Here is a 15,689-nt window from a genome sequence, read left to right as displayed (position 1 = left end):
ATTTGGTTAAAAAATGCATGAGTGCTCCTTTAATGTCCTCTGAGAAGACCTAAAATGACTAATAACAAACAAATCCCTTTTATATACCCAAGGGGTATGTAAGAATTGACTACAAGTATTATGTTGTTGACTGTACAAACAGAGATTTTCAGCCTGCCAGAACATCTACACAAGTCTGTTTATCAGGCTAATCCGATACTATGGGAATTAATGAAACATCTCATCACAGGGCAGCAGTGTACACACACTGAGGTGCGGACGTATTTACTACTACCTTCCAAAACCTCCAAAGTTCTCTGACTGAATTCTAGGCAGGGCCTGGCCCCCATCCATTCCTTTTTTTTTTTTTTTTACATAATTCTCTAAAATGTCCCTCGCCCTGACTGACATCAGCTTGAGCTATTGAGCTACTTCTAGGGATTCGCATGCAGTAATTTGCCCAGTTCTGTCGCTGGGGGTTGGGGGTTGAAAAACTGCGCTTCATCAATCATCGGCTGTGGCAGAAGGATGAGTCAGCGGAGCTGCATGTTAAGTTATGATCTCTGTGACTGGCAGCGCAATGGGAGTGATGCTGATGGACTAGCTAGCGGATAGGCCCCGGTGATAATGCTCTGAAAAGAGACAGCAGCAGACAGGGGCTCTGTTATGTTTTATTACATTTGTACATCGAGTTCACACCCTTCACTCCGACTGCTGCTGTTCTAGCCAGACAGAACGAGGGAAATCTAACTGGCTTTCTCAGAACTAGTACATAATCATTACCATTAGCTTATTATTGTAACTGCAGTCTTCATTAATAACGGTGCCCAACAGGGTTATTTGGAGTAACTCTACTCTAAAATACCTTTCAGTGGATAATTTAAAAGGATGCATTTTCATAAATGACATGTGACTGAGTGTGAAGAAACTTTTTAAAGTTAAACTGTGTTTTTTTGCACTAGAACTTCTAGTTCTTAGAAGTCTCCAAGCCAAGAACCAATCACTATTTAAGCAATAATAAATGGGGGAGTGCTGTAACAGATTAGTACACCGATGCCAGTATCTCACGGTATAGCACAAACTTCGAGTTCATACTACGGTCACGTTATTGCTGTTTACTGCTAGATTCTAAGAGAAAGAAGACAGCTGGTTGGTTGACCAACATTCCAGCAGGTAGAATAGTCCCATTCTATCAGTCCCCCCACTGCTACAACAATGCCATCAGACTACGCAACCAACGCGCCTGGAGGGAAGCACCGCTTACCCAGCTTCAGCGCATCAGCCTGCAGACGGCAGACGCCATTGCTAGGTATGTGTGTATGTGTGTCTGAGTAAGACTTTACACATCTCCTCCGAAACGGGCGAAGCCAGCCATTGACTCTTTTCGCCTTCAGAGGAAAGTGTTGGGTCTCCAGCTCCACCAGCACCAGCTAACAGACGTCTGAGACGAGAGAGAGAGAGAGAGAGAGCGCCATCTACCCACCCGGAAAGAGCACGGCTAACTGTGCTCTCACAGATTTCAAATTAGCGCATTAGACCGCTGAGCCATTTAGAGCCCACAATGCTACAGCTTTAAACTGCTATGAAATCAACACTCTATTGTAGAATTACATAGAATAGAGTAAAATGTAGAGTAAAATGGGTGTACTTCAGTTTTCATGGTATTTTAAGTTCATTTGTTGGCAACTGCTTCACACTAGATTTTCCATCGATTCCACTGTGTTCCAGACAAATTTTCACCATCATCACGGGAAACAGATTTAGTCAGGTTTAGTCAATAAAGAATTTCTATGCCACACAGGTGACGTTTACGTGCGCAAGATTTTATTAGTGCATCATGTTAATTTCCATTTTTCCACACAGAACGATCAAAGCGCTTCATAAATAAATCTCTTTAGAGTTCAAATAAGCTTTACATTATAGAATATTCTGTTTCATCAAACCTCCACATACACAAAGTGCTTTGGTATGCAGCAGTCAAACATCTGAAGTCAAAACAATGGTTCAAGTCAAGTAAAACTACATAAATGTTCCCCTTCCAACCAGTCAGCTACAAGTAAAAGAGTAAGTTATTTAAACATGACGTAGGACGATATTTTCCTATTCCGGAATACTCCTCTACAATACCACAGGATGTTCTGCTTGTGAGACGTGTCATTGTTTCTGCTCCTTATCCGCCAGCCTCTTTGCCTTGTTCTGAAGGTACCGCGCCTTTCCTTCTTCAAACCGCTTCTGCTCGTCTTCACCTTCCAGCTACAGAGAGAGAGAGAGAGAGAGAGAGAGAGAGAGAGAGAGAGAGAGATGACTCATTTTAGCACACAGAACAGTCAGACAGATGTGAGACCTTTCACTGCCTGCTTGATGAAGTTTCCGGGAACACTTCATCTGAAGGTCAGCTTATAAGGTATTTATAAATCAAGTTAATAGATAAAGTGTGAACTGCATTTATAAAGGTGATGGAATAAAGTGCATTCATAGACACACTTTATTAGAAACACCTCCATTTACTGGCCACCTTATTAGAAACACCAACCATGCACTTCAACACACTGGCGACTGTATCAGAAACACCTACCATGCGCTTCCTCTCACTGGCCACTTTATTAGAAACACTTAGACTGCACTGCCTCTAACTGGCCACTTTATTAGAAACACCTAGACTGTGCTTCTTCTAACTGGCCACTTTTTTAAAAACATGTACCATGTACTTCCTCTCACTGGCCACTTTATTGGAAACACCTAAACTGCGCTTCCTCTAACTGGCCATTTTATTAGATATACCTAGACCGCGCTTCTGCTAACTGGCCACTTTATTAGAAACACCTATTGCATTTCCACTCACTGACCACTTTGTAAGAAACCGCTGTTATGCACAATAAACAAGCCACTTTATTAGAAACACCATGCACTTCAACACATGGGACACTTTATTAGAAACGTGTATTTTGTACTTTATTACTGGCCACTTTATTAGAAACACATACCATGCACTTAAACACACTAGCCAATTTATTAGAAGCACATCTACGCACTTGCACTTGGCCAATTTAATAGTAAATGACCTACAGCACTTTTATTGACTCGCCACTTTATCAGAAACACTTTCCATGCACTTTTACTCACTGGCCACTTTATTAGAAACACCTACCATGCACTTTAACACACTAGCCAATTGATAACGTCCACTTGGCCAATTTATTAGTAAATTACCTACAGCACTTCTATTTACTGGTCACTTAATTAGAAATACCTACTATGGTTGTTGACTCACTGACCAATTTATTTAGAAACACCTATCATGCCTTTTTTCACTCACTGGCCACTTCATTAAAAACACTTTCCCACCACACTTTCACTCCATGTACCTCAACACACTGGCCATTTTACTTTACTTTATTACAAACATCTGTAAGTGCATATAAGCGTGTTAGAAAAGTGTTCCAAGCAGTGATTCTCAGTGGTAAACTGACTGTATGCTATAGATGCTGTAGATGAAGAACAGATCTTAAAACTCTAGAGTATCTCCTGAAGCATCCTTAGTCTATTGTGCTGTATTTTGATCATGGATTTCCATCAGTTCTGCAGCCTGCAGAGAAGCTCTGCCACATAATCTCATACAGAACCTTAGAGAGACATACAGTGAGTGTCATTAATTATTACTAGCCCTAGCCTCTGGAGTAAAATCAGATGGCGAGCTTCGTCTACTTTCCCACCTGTGTGAAGAACACCTGTCAGCTTGAGTTGAATGTGTATGTGTGTGTATTTGTGTGTGTGTGTGTGAGCATCAGCTGCATCCTCACTCTGTGTAGTCAACATGGTGCTAATTAAACCGCAAGGAATTTGACTGGAAGAAACATGTCAAACACGTCACTTTCACTGCGCTGCCACAGTGCGGCTCTGAGGCCGAGGTGTAGATTTCCTCTCAGCCGCAGGAGTGAAGGAAAATTCCCAAAGGCACTAAGGAAAAATTCCAGCTTTTGGCTCCCCCATTAACTGCTTTATTCATTCCACATATAACGTATTTAACATAATTCCCTGTGTTTGCCTCTGGCATAACCAACAACAGGGCTGGAAAACATTTTCCGAAACCCTAAAATGTTCAGAACAGTCTTGACTCACTTAATTTTTACCCTCATAACTGACACAGACCCAGTGCACTACTGAAAGCCCTACTCTAAGCTGGTGAAGCAGTAAAATGTGATGGCGACTTCGGAGGGGATACTGTGTTGTTGATACTGGAGAATTGCACATCACCACCAGATTTGTGAACCAGGCCTTCTGCTGTGGCTTTTCTTATGCCAGCGCTTAAACTTGATCCACAACAAAGCGTAAGCCAGGGAGAACAAACAGAAATTCATGCTAGGCTAAAAGCTAACATAGCCGTTTACTATCTCTTCTCTTTATCGTCTGCTCGTTCAGAAACAAACCTTTCCCTTTTCCCTTTCGTTAAAAGTTAAATCAGCATTTCAGCACAGTTTCCTTCTGGGGCAAGATAACAGGGTTGTAAATAGGCTTGTAAAATCGCATCTGAGCCTTTTTGCTATAGAGACAAAAAGTATTGGGACACCTGCTCAATCATTGTTTCTTTTCAAATTAGACTGTCTCTACTGTCCAAGGACAGCTTTCTACTAGATTTCTAGAGCATTGCTGTGAGGATTTGATTGAATTGAGCGACAAAGGAGTTAGTGAGGTCAGGATGTTGAATGATCACCACCCCACCTCACTCCTGACTCTCCAACCTATGTCAAAGGTATAGGATTAGACCATCGTTTCAGAGAACACAGTTCCACTGCTCCACAACTCAGTGCTGGGGGGGGCTTTATCCCCTTTAAGCCCACACCTGGCATTAGACAGGTTCCAATAACTTCATGTTTATCTGCTCCAGGGAGTCCTATTATACAAACATAAGCTAGTTTGTTCAGCTAAGGTGTTCAGTGTTAAAATGACCATGATTTATTGGCTGTATCTGTTCTTTTACACACAACAAGCTCACAAAGTCGCGTATATCTGGCTATACTGTGCTTTGTGGCAGCCCCCGCTGGACTCCACGAATCCACATCCTCTATCTCGCCCCCTCAATGAGAGCAGTGGCCATTAATTTAGAAAATCAACCCACTGAAAATGAGCTTTTTCTTAGAGAGATAATGGATGATGGGGTGAATGCATTCAGACTGAATTACAGTGGTATTTGTTTTGGTTTGTTCAAAGAACACTGGGAACTAAAATGAACTGGAAACAATAAGTTACATATAAAGAGTTTCCTTTAATCACATCTACAATCCAACCCTCCAAAAAACAGACTACTTTAAGCACAGCAAGACATGCCAACAGTTTCCTGTTGTTCCACTAAGCTACCAATTACACAACTGTAGTTCTCCAACTGAGCACATTTTATGTTGAAATGAATGATTAGACTCAGGAGGAAGCCACTTTTGGCAAATTATGTGAACATAAGTCTATATGTATGCACAAAAGACTTAAACTGCTGTGGAACTGCATCAGAGATCATACATGCATGCAGACATCCCACAGCCATGCTTTCCTGAGATGTAAGCCACATGTGTGGGCATGCACATACACACACACACACAAACACATTACGCATGCACGAATTCATGTTAAATAAACCATACATGTGGGTGCACACACTCTTGTTTACTGTTCAGTCATTCACATTGGAATTCAGTCATTCGCTTTCATTCTGAGCTGTTCGCTGGTTAACTAGCTCATCATCATCATCGCTAACCACCAGTTTCCTATCATGCCTACAAATGTTAAATCTCAACATAAACAAGAGAAAGCATGCAGTCATCTCCTCTCTGGTTTGATGTAGTAATGACCTCTGGCATAACCAACAACAGTGCTGAAAAACAGGCCAATTCCAAAACCCTAAAATGTTCAGAACAGTCTTGACTCACTCAATTTTTACCCTCATAACTGACATAGACCCAGTGCACTGAGCTCAAAATGGACGAGAGACTCAAAGGCTTTCTCACTGGGAACCTAAGGCCCATTGATGCGATCCATGGAGGCCCCACCTTACAACTTACAGGACTTAAAGGATCTGCTGCTGACATCTTGGTGCCGGATACCACAGGAGGCCTTCAGAGATCTAGTCAAAGTTTAGTTTGTTGTGGCGGCACAAGGGGGACTTATTCAGTATTAGTCAGGTGGGGCTAATGTTTACATTACATTACATTAATGGCATTTAGCTGACGCTCTTATCCAGAGCGACTTACAAAGTTACTTGTATCACAGAGGTGGGCCAACGTAGTGCTAGGAGTCTTGTCCAAGGACTCTTATTGGTGTAGCACAGCATAGTCACCCCGACTGGGAATCAAACCCCAGTCTCCCACATGGTGTGGTAGCTCAGTGGTAGGTAGTGGTGTTATCTGTTGCGCCACACCAACCACTGTTATGTAATGTTATGGCTGATTGGTGTGTGGTGTAGGGTAAAGGGTGTGGACAGCTCAACAACGGCTGCAACAGAAAGTCTGAATGGACCAGAGACTTAAAAGACTTGCTTCACTCGCATTTAGCAGGCTGAAGATTCTCCATGAGGGGGCGCTGTTAGTCCTCAAATCTTTTTTTATCTTATTTTAAATCAATACTGGCAATCATAGGAATAACCGAATAGACTCATTAATTAAATAGATGCTAAAAGCTTAGTTTAAGGTGCCCTAGTATGGAAAACTGCAATGTCCTTTTTTATTTAACTCTAATGAGGGTCCTCCTTTAAAAGCAAATCCCATGTTATCTAGAAAGCGGAATACTCTGTAGAGGCAGAAAAGACCTAGCTAAGGCCGGCCGGTGCGGTACTCCGCACTGAAGGACTGCATGGCAGATCACGAAAGCAGAAGTGACTGAAGGAGCTACAAGCTATCCCAGCCAACTGGCTACAATCTCTACAGCTAGCTAAATGCACACTGTGTGTAATGGACACCAAAAATACATATATCCAAAAATATATAATAATTGGTATCAGTTTTGGTTAACACTTAAAATTTCAGTATTGGTCAGGGAAAAGAAAAAGAGGTGTTATGCCAGCTCTACTTGGAACACTAATATAAATCATATTTCCTTCTGTTCTTCGGTAAAACATCTAATTCAGGAAACCTCACAGTTTTACAAGCTGAAAGCTGCAGTAGCATCAGTAGATGTTAGTTCCCAGCTGCCCTCTGCACCGTGGCTATTTTCATCATTGGCTATAGGTCACCAAGCAGTCATGCACAGCAGTGGCAGATGGTAGGAAACCTTCGGGAAAGAACTGTGCAATGACAACAGAAGCAGACTGGCTGATGAGGACATTGGCTAAGAATCTGTATCACAGAGGAACATGCTACAGTAATACTGTGCTTTAAATAAACACAGTACATTGCTATTGTTTAGCTGGTTGCTACATTTAAAGGTATTTATTAATAGGGATTTCACATATGATTTGGGCTGCTTTTTGAAAATGTCAACAATAAAGGTTTGAGTGTTGATGAGTGCTAACATTACAAGGAGGGGATGTGTAGGGACTGACGTTACTACTAAGAAATGCTGTCATCAACATCAACCAAAAAATAAAGTTGCCACATCTACACCGGTCAGCCATAACATCACCACTGACAGGGGAAAAACATTGATTATCTTCATCTACAGTGGCATCTGTCAAGGGGTGGGATACATCAGGCAGCAAGCGAACAGTCAGTTCCTGAAGGTGATGTGTTGGAGCGGCATTATCGCATATTATGTCCCACACATCGGATTTTGGCCCGTCTAATGCAGAGACGCAATTGGCTAAAATCTTATTAGGATACTTATCAGCTACTATTTACATGAAGTGACCAGGTGTAAACGGGGCCTAAGTTTTACATCAATTAAAGTTATAGCAAAAGGTGAACTTTATCTGATTCGCTAGCATCCATCCTTTGCTCAGAACTCACCAGACAGCATAACAACATCTTTTTATGGGCCATTTAAATTCAGGCCAGACCGGATGACCATGGACTAGATCTCACGTTAGTCGGTGCTCGTGGGTGGTTGGCTTTTATGATCAGGACGACACTTACAAATGTACTAATAAGGCATGGTATGGGCTGGAGCTGTTGAACGCTATTTACAAGCTGATGCAAGTCAACAAACGGGCTGATGTAAATTCACAGTGAGCTTCAACGGTAAGCCGTTTAATCAGCGAAGGGTAGAACAAAGGCAACTGAATCAGGAATAGGCTTAGTGGGCAACACTGGTGAAGGTTAAAAGGGTAAAAACGAATAACAGTAAATCTAGTAAATACCATCAGGGAGACGGAATGCTGCTGCTTCCTGTGGAGGTCTCCCATACCCTCAAAATTTATTTATATATTCATCTCAGGCTGGATATGAAATCCAGACGCTTTTAATGCGTGAGAAACAGCCAGCTGCAGAAAAGAAAAAGAGAAGCTCCCCTTCCCCCATTTTTCTTGCGAGCAGTATCATCTGACCTTGAAGGAACTCCTTCCGGGGTCACTGGCTGCCCTGCTGGGATGAGTTAAGGGAGGAATGTGTGTGCGTATGTGTGTGTGTGTGTGTGTGTGTGTGTGTGTATGTGTTGAGGGGTAGGGCGACCATGCTCCATGCTTGTCTTGAACAAATTGAATTAAGTTGAAGGGGCACCCTGTGCTTTAGTCAGAGAGGACAGCTGGCACCAGGCCAAAATGACCGGCTTTCACAAAGGCTGTGAGAGCGGGAGACCCAATCAGATGGGAGCACCGATGGGAGGGGGGGAATAATAGCTGTTAAGAGCCGCTATTAAATCCAAATGAAAGTGAAATTGCCCATCTGATACTGTACGCAGATAAAGGTAGCGAGCAATCAATGCTAAGTAGCTCTGTAGTTCTTTATTTCCTTCTCCGAAGGAGTGACCGTACCACCAGCTGACATTGCTCACCATTAGCAAGGTTAATAACTCCCACCCCTAGAGGTCTCACAGTTGACTATGGAATTTAACCTACTACCCAAAATTATACACAGTGGGCCAAGACTGATGAAAGGAGTAACACCGCTAAGCCACAGCACAGTATTTAATTCCTCCTCATAAACGTACAGTGACGTTTTTCAGTGCTTTGCTCTCTCTTTACCACTGCAGTGTTTTTAAAAAATATGCATATTAATGCAGCGTTCCATTTGAACTGGGATGTTGAGTCTTTTCTGAGTTTCAAGTAGGAAATTTTAACTGAAGGGTCTCCACGGATTTTCTACTTTGAAGGTCAGGATAGCCTCACCAACCAACATCAACAGTTGTAAAAGAAGTGGTATCATTCAGTTCATTAGCACCTCTATCCATGAGTCTCATTAAATCAGTCGTTCACACACAGTTCTGTCCTACTTCTATTTGTGGACGTGTTTCCATGGTGTTTGGATGGGTAAAATCCAGCATAATCAACTGCTAACAACATTAACCTGGGACATACAAAGTGAGACATATTTTGGTTAGATTCACCATAATACACAGGTAAGAGATTGTCAAACCAGTGGTAAACAGTGCTGAACTCTGCTGCTTAACACTGCTTACTGTTTTATTGCAAATGTGAAGTAGCGTCCAATACTGAAAGTTTAACTATAACATGGTCAACTCTAGTGTAATGTCATTCCCAACTTCCAAGTCAAAGTGGACTGGGTCCATTTCCAAGAATACAACCCAGTATTGCTAGAAATGTCAATAATTCTATATAATTTTTTTTTTTTTTGGGGGGGGGGGGGGGGGGGGGCAGAATCAGTGTACAGCATACAGCATACATCTTTGTAACAGACAAAACAAGAATTTGGTGAACATGTTTTCATTTTTTGACTGGGATTGTATTAATTCAGTGGTGCTGAAAGTTTCAAAATGTTGTACCTCGCCAAGGTAATGGCCTCTTAACTTCCTGCTGGTGATCATGATTGAAGCAACTGGGAAAGTCCAAGGAGCTCAGAGCAGATCTTGAAGAAGACCCAATCTGTCTCCTCAACCCAATCGAAAATATATGTGGACTGTGCACATTGAAAATTGAGTCTGCAACAAAAAACACGCTTGCCACACCTGAAAATCCTCTTTTATTAATGCAAGAATGTGTGCAACTCTACTTCCTTCTAACATTCATCATGGGAAATGGTGGTGGCTTTAATCAAATTGGCCCAGTACATCTACTGTACACTGACCGTCAAATGTCTGAAGTCACCATATTCTAAAATGTTAAAACAGCTGTTTGCTAATACTTTGGGTGTATTTGTCAAAACACAGCTTAGTGTTCAAATCTCCTCCTTAGTATGAAGAGAGAGATTTGTCTATAAAGTTTTCTATTCAAAAAGCACATTATGATTTTTTTCCCAACCAAATGTGGCTTAAAGGTAAAGGTGCACGTTTTTGTCACTGTACAGTGTACACGTAAATATGTCCTCACATTTAACCCATCTGGTAGTGAACACACACTCACACACACATGTGTTAGGGGCAGTGAGTACACACACACACCCAGAGCGGTGGGCAGCCAACTCCAGCGCCTGGGGAGCAGAGAGGGTAAAGGACCTTGCTCAAGGGCCCAACAGTGGCAGCTTGCCGAGCCTGGGAATCGAACCCACAACCCTGTTATCGAAATCCCGGCGCTCTAACCGCTGAGCCACCACCACTTTTGGAGCATTTCTACTATTCCATTCTACATGTATTTTCTATTTTTTATTTCAAATTTTGATCAGCAAATAGGAAGATATTATTCCATGAGTTTATCGCATCACAGTGACAATATCCTAACGAGTTGTGACATATGGCATGATTTCTATAGTAGTCCTGGTGGAAAAACTGACAAAATGTCATCTTAAAATAACCCAGTTTGTCTGTTACAGGTTAAGCTGACAGGGAAAAGCTGCTCATTTGTATAGCATTAGCATAACATTAGGTAAAAAGTATGTGTCCACAAACTTTAGACACATTTGACATGACGATGGGAGTTTCTCTGTAAACCTGCAAGTCAGCAGATAAAATCTGATTTGTAATGGCCCACAAGCTCCATGAATACAACCTATTTAATCTAAGCTGACACTCATGAGATTGTGTCAGCAGCAGCCACAATGGTGTTTTACTGTGGTGATGGAACGTTAGCCTCTGTTAAAGCATGTTAAAGCTGCTTTCCCTACATTCAGCTTTGTGACGCAGCATATTTTCGGGTAGGCAGTAGGGCAGGCAACTAACCTCACTTTGACCTTTGAGCGATCCGATTCTATTATGAATCTTCAACAAATGATTCAATGTATCAATAATTTCTGCAGGATTTGATACAATTCCAGTAAATTAGTAAATACACAAATGAGAAAAAGACACTCTGCTAGAACTCTGGGACATACACACCCGTAACATTGAGTTTCCATTATATCAACAATCTGCATTTCTGTAATTACAGACTGTAGTCCATCTGTTGCTGTGCATACTCTTGTTAGCCTCTTTTCACCCTGTGGAAAAACTGACAAAACGTCATCTTAAAATAACCCAGCTTGTCTTTTACAGGTTAAGCTGACAGGGAAAACCTGCTCAATTGTATAACATTAGCAAAACATTAGGTAAAAACTATGAGTCCACAAACTTTAGACACATTTGCATTTCTGTAATTACAGACTGTAGTTCATCTGTTGCTGTGCATACTCTTGTTAGCCTCTTTTCACCCTATTCTTCAAGATTTGGACCCCAAAGGACCACCACAGAGCAGGTAGTATTTGGGTGGTGGGTCATCCTCAGCACTGCAGTGACACTGAAATGGTGGAGGTGTTGGCATGTTACTGTGTGTTACACTGGTACAGTGATTGGATCAGAAGTGCGGTCTTATGCATAGTGTTGATAATGGTGAAATAATGGTAAATCTGGTAAATAAAGGCAAAATGGATTATAAAACTACTGTAAAAAAGTATCAGGTATCAGACAATGTCTTTGTAACTCTTTCCTGTAATTATTAAGTACCTTTTAGAGGTGTCTGATTGCGATAATCATCCCCGTAAACAACCAGTGCACGTCAATGTTTCTCTAGAACAGAGCATTTAAAGTTAAAATACTCTGAATGTCTTTGTTTACACCTTAATTGTTTAATTGCAGAGAATTTCTGGGAAAAAGTGGGAATTGTAAGGTCACTCTGGATTAGAGCATCTGCCAAATGCCATAAATGTAAATGGCTAACAAGATAGACCTTTTCAGGATTGTTATATTCAAAAATAGGCTGAGAAATTCTGCCAGTTGATTATAATCAATCAAGAAGCACTAGTATATTATTATACTCCCAGTAGGCAGGACTTCTGCTGAGGCTGTGACTAAAAACTACAAACTGCAACGGGATGCCGTGCTCAGGATGCTAAGCTGCCGTGTGGGCGCACAGCGAGATGCCTAATTTTCGCCGGATGGCACACGTTTTAAATCAGCAAGGATCACCTGACCTGGCCACGAGCACACACGTTCACGCCAGAGAGAGCTGACGCCGAGTGGCCTGACTATTAATTAGAGAAATGGATGTGGTCTGGGAGGGGTCCTGTGGAGGACATAATCATCTCTTGCCGCAAAGCCCCCGAGCCTTTTGGCTCCTTAATTACACAAATTACACCGGAAGCCGCTTTCAATGAACCAACAGCCGCAAAGTGGCATCTTTATGCAATCAGAGAGGCAATTAATCCAGCACTAGCGCACAGTTTTCTGGACAGAAATGCGGCCATTCTGAGCCGTTCTGTCATTAGCGAAGGACACATTACATAATGTGATGATCATGCAATTTAAAAGACTGAGGAGGTCAGTCAGCTTGACTTCGCTGGAGGTTGGTAAATGGGTGTGCATTAGGGCTGCTTTGGCATTTGTAACACAGATATCGCGTAAAGGCCAGAGCACACCGACCAAACTTTATAAGACAAACCCCAACATTTTAATGTTGGCAAAATAACTGTCCGTAGCACACGGGTCAAACAACACCCATCAAAACGGCAGATCTTCAATATTAGAAAAATGGGAAATGATGATGAACTGAACGGTTTTAGTCTATCATGTCTGGATTTCCTCGTTATCCTCTGAGAAAATTACAAATTGAATTACCTACTGTTTTACGTTGAACTCAGCGATCGTCTGATGATTACACAACTCTATATTAATACCCAATCTTACCATAGCGTCTTGTGCCACTGGTCATTCAGGCAAACTCTGGTCCTTAAGATGGTTAAGCCACCTGGCCACTGAGCTCAGTGATGTCCAGTGTTCTGGAAACAGCTGAGCTGACTGTGTCTCTAAATCACTGACATCCGCCATGACTGGAGGAACACGCTCAGCTTGCCTTTTTTTGGGATCTCCAAAGGACCTAATGCTCAGAAAATGCTCCCTAATTTTTGTTATTTAATAATTTTTCTTAAATTGACTTCACTTCAAGGGTTCTGAGTGGTCTTCAAGGGGGCTTAGTGGTCTAATGCGATGCCGATTTGGCCAATTCAAATCCAGAGCCATGCCGCTTTGCCATCAGCCGGCAGAGAGAAAGTCAGAGGGAGCACAGTTGGCCGTGCTCTATCCAGGTGGATATATGGCGCTTTCTCCCCCTTATCACTCTTAAGCCATGTTTGCCTACACAGGTGTCTGTGAGCTGGTAAGGTGACATGCTGGGTCCTCAGTTCCACCTGCAGACGGCACTCTCTAAGCTGCCTGGCAATGCAGCATTGCTGGCAGTTTCGAAAAGTGGTGGTTGGAGTAACTGTCTCTACTGTCAAGGGCACGCTTTCTACTAGATTTTGAAGCACTGCTATGAGGATTTGATTGCATTTAGCAACAAGAGCGTTCACCAAAAGTGGGATGGAGCACCATCAGTCCACACAAGATCGACAGCGTTTTCTCCCCTCATTACTCTTAAGCGATTTTGGCCGGCACAGGCGTCTGTCGGTAGAGCCGAAGACCCGGCATGTGTGTCGGCTGCCCGGCAATGCAGCATTGGCGACAATTTGAAAAAAAGTGATGGCTGGCTTTGCGTGTATCGGAGCAGACATGTGTAAGTCCTTACCCTCCTAGTGTTGGGAGAATTGCTAGTGCTAGGGGAGAGCTATGAACGAGTGGGTTAACTGACAGTACCAAATTGCGAAAATTGCAACATAAGAGCACACAAAAGGCACTACACAGTCAGACAGGCGAAGCAAAATAGAATTTCTAGAAAATCTTTTCCCTAAAAAGGCTGCCGAAGGGGACCAATTAGACTAATTATCTAAGTTTGTAAGAAAGACATGTTAATTACATTTTTAAAAGTAGGCCAATAAAAGAATCAAGAGCTGCTCCCTCTTGAATTCAGTGATACCGTAAAATGTGCTGCAGGATGTAGCATTCAGATGGTTGTTAAACGGAATAGGTCAGTAATCTCACAAGAGTAGATGTCTAGTTGCTTTCAAGCCCACTGCATCAGGTACAATCCGTTCCAGAATAAAACAACGTATGTTTGACATGACACCCCAGGATCTGTATAATATTATCTGAATGCTCCTCATGGTCCATTTAAAGACTCCCTATCTGTGACAGACAATTAAAAAGACTCCGCTAGCAGTTGCGGTCCTCCTGCTGATAGGGCTACCGACGCTGTCATACAAATTAAAAACACAGTTTCCTGTTGTCTCACGGTGTCTCAGTTAACTTGTTATTGGGTGACCTTTGCAGACCTACTCAGACAGCATCAGGGTGTTACGGCAGAATGCGCCGTTCGGGCAGCTCCACTGGGGTTGAAAATTTGCTTTCCTCTAACTTTCTCCTTGGCCTACCCAGCTTGTACTGACATTTGTGAACATGACAGCTGCTTGATTTTTTTGTACCATATTTCCCACCGAATGCAGCCTTCACTTGCACAGGGTGTCCATGTATATGAATAGGATGTTCATGCACAAATATATGCACAAAAGTATTGAAACACTTTCTCATGCACGGTTCCTTCTGCTCCTTTTGGAGAATTGTTCTGAGGAATTTATTGTATTTAGCAACAAAAACGTTACCCAACTTATCCCAAAAGTGGGATAGAGCATCCATCTGTCCAGAGAACACAGTTCCACTGCTCCACAGTTCAATGTTATTCTTTATACCCCTCTAGCCCATGTCTGGCATTAGGCATGTCTGTTCCAGTTCTATTCTACTGGCAACAGTTCTCTACACTGACTAGACAAGCTATGTGTGTGCACTTGCACATCTGTGTCAGCACTGGATGCAACTTAACGTAACAGAATGAATGTTCTCTGGAATGCTGGTACTCCATCCAATACTTTTGGGATGAGGTGGGGTGAACATCCTGACTTCACTAACACTCTTGTCCCTGAATGCAATCATACTCCTCACAGCAATGCTCCTCCAAAATCTAGTAGAAAGTCTTCCCTTTTTAATACCCTTAATTTCAGAAGAAACAATTTATGAAGGGGCTTATTTATGATTATTATTTATGGTGGACAGGCTGTTCTTTGCTCAGACTTTCTGAACATATCATGCCCTGACAGTCACAGTCATCCGAGGAAAAGCTGATCTTGTGTTTTTCTATATCGCACGAATGCAGAGCATCAGACTCACTGAATGTATGCTTTCACCTGCAGTTTCCCCATCTCATTCACTGTACAGTTTCCCAAAGATCATCTGGAACACGAGCCAGTTAGGGGTCTTGACTGAAGCTACTGACAGACGTGCCAAATACTCTTGTTATATCCCAGTCATTCCAATCGTTCCTCCATCTTGCTCTAATATTGAGC

The 15,689-nt window shown here is 42.3% G+C and overlaps 1 protein-coding gene across 4 annotated transcripts in view; it reads right to left on the bottom strand.

Annotated features, from left to right (window-relative positions):
* Nucleotides 1-1,781: 1,781 nt before the first annotated feature.
* The window catches only part of acot7 (acyl-CoA thioesterase 7), a 105,490-nt gene continuing 91,582 nt past the window's right edge, over nucleotides 1,782-15,689 (bottom strand). For all 4 annotated transcript variants that reach the window (XM_072682269.1, XM_072682268.1, XM_072682270.1 and 1 more), the window contains one exon: nucleotides 1,782-2,232. In XM_072682269.1, coding sequence (XP_072538370.1) covers nucleotides 2,134-2,232 — 99 coding nt within the window. In that variant the 3' untranslated portion in view covers nucleotides 1,782-2,133. The remainder of the gene's footprint in view (nucleotides 2,233-15,689) is intronic.

Source organism: Salminus brasiliensis, chromosome 6 (genome assembly GCF_030463535.1).
Source record: "Salminus brasiliensis chromosome 6, fSalBra1.hap2, whole genome shotgun sequence".
Taxonomy (NCBI): domain Eukaryota; kingdom Metazoa; phylum Chordata; class Actinopteri; order Characiformes; family Bryconidae; genus Salminus; species Salminus brasiliensis.
This window is presented reverse-complemented; position numbering and strand designations above follow the sequence as displayed.